The sequence below is a fragment of the Nematolebias whitei genome, chromosome 11 (genome assembly GCF_014905685.2).
Source record: "Nematolebias whitei isolate Nwh7 chromosome 11, NemWhi1, whole genome shotgun sequence".
Lineage (NCBI taxonomy): Eukaryota > Metazoa > Chordata > Actinopteri > Cyprinodontiformes > Rivulidae > Nematolebias > Nematolebias whitei.
Window position 1 is genome coordinate 23970654 of NC_056508.1, and position 7987 is coordinate 23978640.

A 7987-nucleotide genomic window follows, 5' to 3' on the forward strand; every position below is an offset into this window, starting at 1 on the left:
CAATAACTAGAAATCACACAGACAGCAAGACCGATCACTTTTATATTTTATTAAGCCTGATCCCAAAAAAAAAGAGAACATTTATCTTTTAAGCAATGCAAATCAACCAAAAATAACAGTCATCTTTACTACACAATTCTAGAAATCCACAGCACATAAAGTGTAACCTTCTGGTTAGGTCTTGAAAAAAGAAAAAATCAGATGTTCCTGATAAATTTAATAATGGGTTAACCAAGTAGTTTAGTTAAAAAGACACGGCCCAAGTATTTACAGAAAAGCAAAGATAAGGTCTGTTAGCGTGTACCTCATTACGTTGTCGTGAACTGAACATGTAAGCGATGTCCTCCTGTTACAGCTGGTGCCAACAGGCGTGTCCTAGCGTGAAATGTGTAGAAATTGTTATTTTAATAAATATCAACCTGTTCATAAATCAGATCATAAAGACAACACATGAAAACAAACTGGATGTTTGTGTACGCAGACCCAACTGAAAAGTGTTTCAACTCTACTTCATGTCCAGGCGTGTGACACAAACGTGAATCAAATTACACAAAGATTATAAAAACACCAGAGGTGCTTTAAAGGGTGGGGGAATATGACAGCACATGGAGAACAAGCAAATAAACACGGGTAGTCTATTAAAATAATTATTGTTTCTATTTACTACAGTAGAGTACACATTTCTTTATACACAACCAACAGTAAAGTGTGTAAATGTTTTAAAATTTGCCTATTTTTTTATTTTTATTTATTTATACACAACCACCACCTGGATCATCCCTGAGAACATGATTTGGTTCAGTACTCAGTGCATCTGAAACGGTCACGTCAGGTTTACCTCGTGACATATTTGCTTCGTCACGCGTCTTTAAAAAAAAAAAAAAACACTTTAAATGAAAAGAAACGACCACTAATAATGCCTTTAAGGAGTTCAGTTATTTATTTGAAGAATATTTATTCAAAAGTGTAATGCCATCAACGACATTCAAAATGTCACTGATGGGTTGAGTGCTGTGCCTCGAAAATGTTTAGAAATGAAAATAAAAAACAAGAGAATGTGAATGGGAGTGCACCAGAACACACAGCATATACTATACTATATAAAACAGGAGTGGGGGGGGGGACATGCTGCCTTGGCTTTATTCTTACAGTTAACCCTGAATTTAGAAGCCTCTCTGTGTGTTTCAGTATAAAAACAAAGACTGATACTCTGTGCATAAAAAGAACCAACATCAGGAAGAACGAGTCGATGTCTGCACTGTTCATCAGCTGAGCCTCCTCTTCATTGTTGCAGTCTCTGGTCCCTAAGGTGGCCCACCTGCTTATTTAACACTATTCAGCCACAACATTAAAACCCCCGGGTGCTGAGGCGAGTTGAGATGTTCTGGTGGGAAAACCTTCGTTCATCACATCCAAACTTTTTTTTACATCACCTGTACGTGTTGCTGCCGACCAGACGCGCCATAAAAACTCAACGCTGACCCAAAGTCCAAAACCAATTCGGATCTTCGGCTCTGACTGAGCAGCATCGTCCGTTTTACCTTTTGAGTCGAGACGATCCCAGAGGTTCTGTGTTCGTGTCCTGATGGGTCAGATGTGTTTTTGTGGCACAGGGAGGACCAGAAACAACACAAGTGGGGGGGTTGAATTTTGTAGCTGACTGGTGTGCAAATTTTCTTCACCTCCACTTTCCTCTTAGACCCCCTCCTCCTCCTCTTCCTCCTCCTGGTCACTGTCATCAGAGCCTGCAGGACAAATGTGTCAACTCTAAACCCGATCACGTGATAATTAAAAGACGTGAACCACTGCTCCTACAGCCTGCCCAACTGGAACAATGAGAGTAGTGATGTTTTACCGTCAATAACTATTTCTCCAGTACGCTCCTCTTCCTCCTCCTCCTCCTCCTCCTGGCTCTCATCTGAAATAGACATTTATCTGTTGTGTGAATTAGGTTAAAGTGAATGAACCTTCATCACGTCAATCCAAATGAATAAAAAGCCTTTTAAAGTGCCTGTGACTTGAATGTTCTACAAACACAAAAAGTGGAAGAAAACATCCAAATATTTGGGAAATCTGGCGTAATCCACAGGATTTTACATTTTCTTTAATAACTGACGTGTTTTCTTTTGACCAAAGTGAAACAGGAAGTGACACCGTAGGGGAACTCCCTGGTCGTTGTGACTCAAAGTAATCTAAAGAAACATCTGATTCTTCTCTACAGTCTGCGTTGTTAGTCATTATACCAACGTTTACATGCAGGTGTTCCCCTCTGACATCACTTCCTGTTACTTCACATGCAAATATCTCAACAGCTGTTCATCTCAGTGGCATGAAATCTCTTTTGCTCTCTCTTAATGCTAGCTTTTCAATAATGCATTCATATTTATCATGAAATTTTAATGTCACAGGCACTTTAACAACATTATATAACTGTAAAAACTGTGATCTGTATAAAAGGGACACGTTTCAAAAGTTCTGACATTACACTGACCTGCCCCGGCTCCTCTGTCCTCTTCTTCTCCCTCCTCCTCATCTTCCTCGTCCCTGCTATGGCTCTGCTCAGCTTCACCGATCTCCTCACTGGGCTCGTCATCGGAGTCAGAGATCACCACACAGTCATCTCCGTTCCCGTTGCCTCTGGCCTCGGCTCCACTGTTGCAGAAAAATAAAAACATGGACACGCGTCCAGTTGTACGAAGAGGAAAACGCTTGTTATTCCTCTTACCCTGCGTGGTCTCAGCAGATTTGTTTTAATACAAACAAAGAAATAGTTACATAAACCTGTGAAAAACTAAAGCTGCGGATCTTTTTAAAATGTATTTACAGCTTTGTTGACTGATGGCATTTTACAAACCGTATGTGAGCAAACAGCTTGAAGAGAAAAATGAGGATGCGTTTTGTTTTACCTTCCATTTTCTCTTGGTTCCCAGAGAGGAGTGAGGTAGTATCTGAGCGGGTCTCTGTAGAGGTCATCTTTAAGAATCTAAACAACAGCACAAAGCATCAGCAACTCAAGTTTGTTTTGTTAAAGTGTTAAAATTAATACACTATTAACATTCCTGTAAACCAAAAACATGTTTAACATCCAGGAAACATATGAGCAAAAATGCTTCTTTATTTATTGTTGAAAAATTATACACAGTCAGGACTTCTGAACTCTTTGAGCAATACTGCGAGTACAAATAATTTTTTTTTTTTTTCTTCATTTAGCCTTTATTTATCCAGGTTAGTCTCATTGAGCCACGAGAACTCATTTTCAAGAGAGACCTGCTTTTTTTAGGGAGCACATGGTGGGGGTTAAGGGCTTGCTCATGGGCCCAGAGTGGGGCGAATGAGGGTGGGGGCAAGTTTGTGTGTTTCATCTACCCCACCCACAATTTTGATGTTGTCGGGGACGGGGCGTGAACCGGCGATCTTCGGATCACAGGCCCACCTCTCTAACCTCTGCGCCACCACTCCCCATTATCTAAATAATAATAGAGCTCACCTGGCTGTTCTACCACAATGCTGCCGTTTACACAGCATTTATTTTATGTCTCATCTGACGTGCACCCTGTCCAGGTGCAGATGTGCACAAGTTGACAATTTGCTGGTTTCTACTAGGGCTGGGCGATATGGATCAAAATTAATCTCTCACAATTTTAAGATTCAATTCAATTCAATAATACTTTATTAATCCCAAAGAGAAATTAAATGTTGTAACTCATTCTCCTCATTTCATTAAGATAGATACTGATGGCTGTAGACAGGAAGGATCTCTTGTAAAGGTCCGTCCCACATATATATATATATATATATATATTTTTTTTTTCTTTCCATAAAGTAATAAAAATATATACCCGAGTCAAAGCTTTGTCCCAGTTGTCACACAGGCACATTTATTAACAACAGCTGTAACTGTACAAAATAAATGTTTCAAAAATAAACTATTTGCATATATTAAAGTTTGGTTTTTAGATATTTATTTACATATATTAAATAATAATCCTCTTCAGCAGCGCCGCCTTCACGACGTTAGTAAGCGTGTGTGAAGCTGCAGTGAGGGGCTGTTTGTATTCAGTGAGGGAGAAGGGGGGCCGTGTGAAGTTGGAGGTGCAGACAGGCAGAAAAAGGAGAACTACACAGATCTGTACGTCCTACAGTGAGAGGTAGCCTGACATTAATAAAGCAGCAGCTTATCATATCGCTAAAGACACGGTCCTTAGCAGCTAACAATACAGCTAACTTTAGCCCGCTTGTGCCACAGTTGAGACTGGGACTGTGTCTTTAGCAATATGATAAGCTGCTGATTTATTAATGTCACGCTACCTCTCATAAGGCACAGCACGGCTAATAAATGAGTTCTGACCCGTGGTTTGTTTCAGGGAAAGAGGCTGAAGTCAAGTCAGAGCTGCAGCTTCACATGCGCTTCATAATCCACTTACTGCGCTGTTTTAAATGGTGAGAAAGATTCGTATTGCCGGCCTGTTGTCGGGACTTGTGTTCATTGTCTACATAAAACATTTTGCTGCTGCTCATCTGACAATTTAAATCCAAACCATCTCCAAATAACAGCCATTGTTTTTCTTTTTGCTCAGCAGCTAAGCTGCTCTTTGATATCCTCTCCCATGTTCACTTGTGTTAAACTCCTGCCCACCTGGAGAAGTAGGAAGCGTGGGGGGTGTTTGTATTCAGTGAGGGAGAAGGAGGGGGAGCATGAAGGCATGAAGATGGCACAGACGGACAGAAAAGAACTACATGGATTTTCAAGTCTAATTATAACTCAACGTAGACATATCGATATAGTCCCATCTTATATCGTGTACGAAATTATCTCAATATTTTAAAATATCGATATCGCCCAGCCCTAGTAAGCATGTTGGAGAAAACATGTGGACAAGATTCTTTAGCTATTGTCCAGATTATGAACAAAAACAAATCAATGTGTTGATTTAATGCTGTCACGAGACTAACAGCACTGAATAACAAATGTTAGCTGGCAGGTTTTATTCTGTTTTATCATAGTTCATTTAATAAAAGGCAAGTTTAAACTGAAGCATTTCACAAGGCTCTATAAATGACAGGTGTTGAAAGGCATCAGGTGTGACCCAATCACAAATAGAAAACTCAGATATTGGGCAAAAATGCCTCCAACACACCTACTGAGAGCTGATGATTCAGACTGTAATCTGGTCTGTTTAAAGCCACACTTAAGCATCAGTTGTTCACATTTGTTTGAGGCAGCAGACTTTATAATTCTGACCTCCACCACACTCTGGCACACGAAGCGGAGAAGCCCTGAAGATAAACTGTGACATGAGAGGCACGTGCAGGTGAAGATGTCTACCTGTGCTACGTCGTCCTGCCCTGGGTTACTGTGGTCACTGAACCAGCTGAAGAAGGTCTCGTAAACCCCACGCGACGACTTCCTGGGCTCACTGTTAGCTGTCAGGTTGTGTCCACGATGCCAGAGTATGGGGTTGGAGAAGGACATGGGCGAACCTGAAAGCACGAGCAGCAATGATCCATAGGGTGGTTCAAAATCATAATAAATGTGAATTTTTCATTTCAGTCATACTGCAGCCAAATTCCATCACAAGCTGTAAATCCAGTCAAACATTATTAAACCCCAAACAACAAGGTACTGCACCTAAACAACATTTATGGTAACAAACCTAAAATTTACAAGTTGCTAAAATAGTCACATCATACTATTTTATTGTTTACCTGAAATATCTGTGCAAGGTCTTACATCTTGTTTAACCTTTGCCTCAGTTTTCAACTTACATTTTTATATAAAACTACTTTTTGGTGGTGGATGTTGGACAAATATGTCACTTTTTATTTGCTGATCTTGTCTTTTAGTCTCTAAAATATAAGTGAATAAGCTGATTTAGAAGAGTTTGTTTTGGGGGGAAATGCCAAACATTTACCTCCCATTCCAAGGTGCAGCTCCTTCATGATGATGTTATTCTGGAAATATGGGTTTCGTCTAAAGTGGAAGCGAATCCTGCAGCCCAGTTTGCTGTTTTTAAAAGACTCAACCTGAGAAAGAACACGAGAAAAATCAATCTGCTGCTTTAACTTGTATTAACCAGACTTGCAGTAAAAGTAGACCAACACATCGTACCTCAAGGTCAGTCATGTAACTAAGAGCATCTTCATCCGTCTCATCAATGTGAGCTGAGAGGTGAGGGTGGTTCAACAGCTAGGACACTGAGGTTAAGATAAAAAACTAAACTAGTGCATTTCAAACACTCAAAAACAAAGAAGAGGCTGTGAGATGTTCTCATTTTAAGGATACAGCGGTCACCCAAAAGCCAGGAATAGTTTTTGTGATGGAGCTTCTCTGATCCAGATGTGGACGCCTCTGACGGTTGATCTTCTGCTCCAGCCGTTGATGGAGTCGGGCGCTTTTCTTCTCGAGAGCTTCGAGTCTCATTTGCACTTGTGCCAGCAGAGCCACAGACTGCCTCATCTCTGGGGCCATCTTAACTGACACAATCGCACACTCCCCATCATCATTGTCCTCATTGTCAGATGGGAAAGAGGAGCTTGGTGTGGAGGAAGATCCAGATCCTGATTCATCCCCTTCGTCTGCCTCGGGAACATCCTCTCCAGCCTCTTTGTCTGCGCTCCGCACTGATGTGGAGCTGTCAGCTGCCGCCGCCTGTGTCTTTGAGCCAGCTTTTGATGACTGGTGGCCTCCCCGTTGCTTGTACTTGCTCCCATGTTTTGCCTGTTTAGCTTTTTCAGATGAGCATGGGGTCTCCTGACTTTCTTCTCCGTCTCCTCCTGTGAGACTGGCCAGAGCTTCAGCGGCTGCTATGGCTGCTGAGTCAGACTGGGGAGGTAAGGGACTCTGCTCCGATCCAGCTGTTTTCTCCGTTTCTTTTTTTGCATCCACAGATGCTTTTGTGCCCGAGGTGTGGGGTTTGCTGGCATCTTTCCTGTCAGCTCTGGAGCTGTTGGCAGCCTGCACACTGCTGCTGTCTGAACCCTGCACTCTCTGCGAAGCATCGCCTTCACTCCCAGTATCTTTGGGCTTTATCTGTGGGGCTTCTTTGTTTTCACTTTCACTGTTTTTGCAACTTTCTGACGTAGCCTCTGTTGCACATGCATCGTCACTTACTTTAGAGGACTTTAGGGGAATTGTACTACCTTCATCCTGGCCGGGTGATGGACACCGTTTCCTCGATGCAGAGTCCGCGGACAGTTTGCAGTCCGTCACTTCACTCATGCTAGCAAGCTAGGTAGCCCGGATTATTTTTATTTTATTTTTTTAAACAAATGCAACCGATTACACCACAAATCAAGCAGCTCTGATTATCGTTGCGTGTTTAGCACCTGAGCTGTAAACTACATTCTCAGCTAAGTGAGAACGGGAAGCAGCTCTCGTGTTCTCCGCGGCCTTGCGGAACCTTAAGAAACTAGCAAGCTACAGCTAATTTAGTTAGCTTACCTTACCCAAATTTTATATCCTCGCAGTGACGGCAATACCATGTTCCCACAAACATAATCCCGACAAAGAGGCTTGTTTCAGTCATTTAAAACCACCGCCAACAGTATGGCTATAAGCAGCAAACCGCGTTATTTATGTAAGTTTACATTCGCGTTGTCCGTTAGCTTACTATCCGTACAACGACGTGAAAGAAAAACAATCCTCTGATTGGCTGCGTCTCGCCGCGCTAAAACGTCTCCACCAATCACCTGCAAGGGTGTGTTTACACTAATCCGTCCGAACTGCCAAACTGCGCTCCCGAGTAAGGCAGGCCGTTGAATCCAATAATTGAATACGTTTCATAATAAAAATATTAATGTGTAAAACAGTATCTGACTGTACTCAAATTGACATTCCTACAGTTAGATTTGTAGTATAGGATAGATGAAATATTCACATTAATTAAAAAAAAGTTTTGTTTTTAAACCTACTTTTAGGTTTCCTGATGCATGCTCAATAATCCAGGTAGAAAAATCTAAAAAAGTTAAATCTGGTCATCTGGACATT

At 41.5% G+C, this 7987-nt stretch overlaps 1 protein-coding gene across 1 annotated transcript; it reads right to left on the bottom strand.

Annotated features, from left to right (window-relative positions):
- Positions 1–1117: 1117 nt before the first annotated feature.
- Positions 1118–7621, bottom strand: tspy (testis specific protein Y-linked). The gene is made up of 8 exons (XM_037684780.1): positions 6284–7621; positions 6110–6187; positions 5913–6024; positions 5327–5481; positions 2907–2983; positions 2492–2652; positions 1856–1918; positions 1118–1745 (listed from the first exon to the last, which is right to left on the bottom strand). Exons 1-8 carry the CDS (start codon positions 7217–7219, stop codon positions 1696–1698), a joined length of 1632 nt encoding a protein of 543 aa, XP_037540708.1. The 5' UTR covers positions 7220–7621; the 3' UTR covers positions 1118–1695.
- Between the last annotated feature and the right edge of the window lie 366 nt (positions 7622–7987).

Excerpts from the sequence above, each read along its gene's own strand:
- tspy (XM_037684780.1), bottom strand. The coding sequence starts at position 7,219 with ATGAGTGAAGTGACGGACTGCAAACTGTCCGCGGACTCTGCATCGAGG. Across the intron at positions 6,188-6,283 it reads CTGGCTTTTGGGTGACCGCT|CTGTTGAACCACCCTCACCT; the intron begins GTATCCTTAAAA and ends TCAGTGTCCTAG. Across the intron at positions 1,746-1,855 it reads TGGAGAAATAGTTATTGACG|GCTCTGATGACAGTGACCAG; the intron begins GTAAAACATCAC and ends TTTGTCCTGCAG.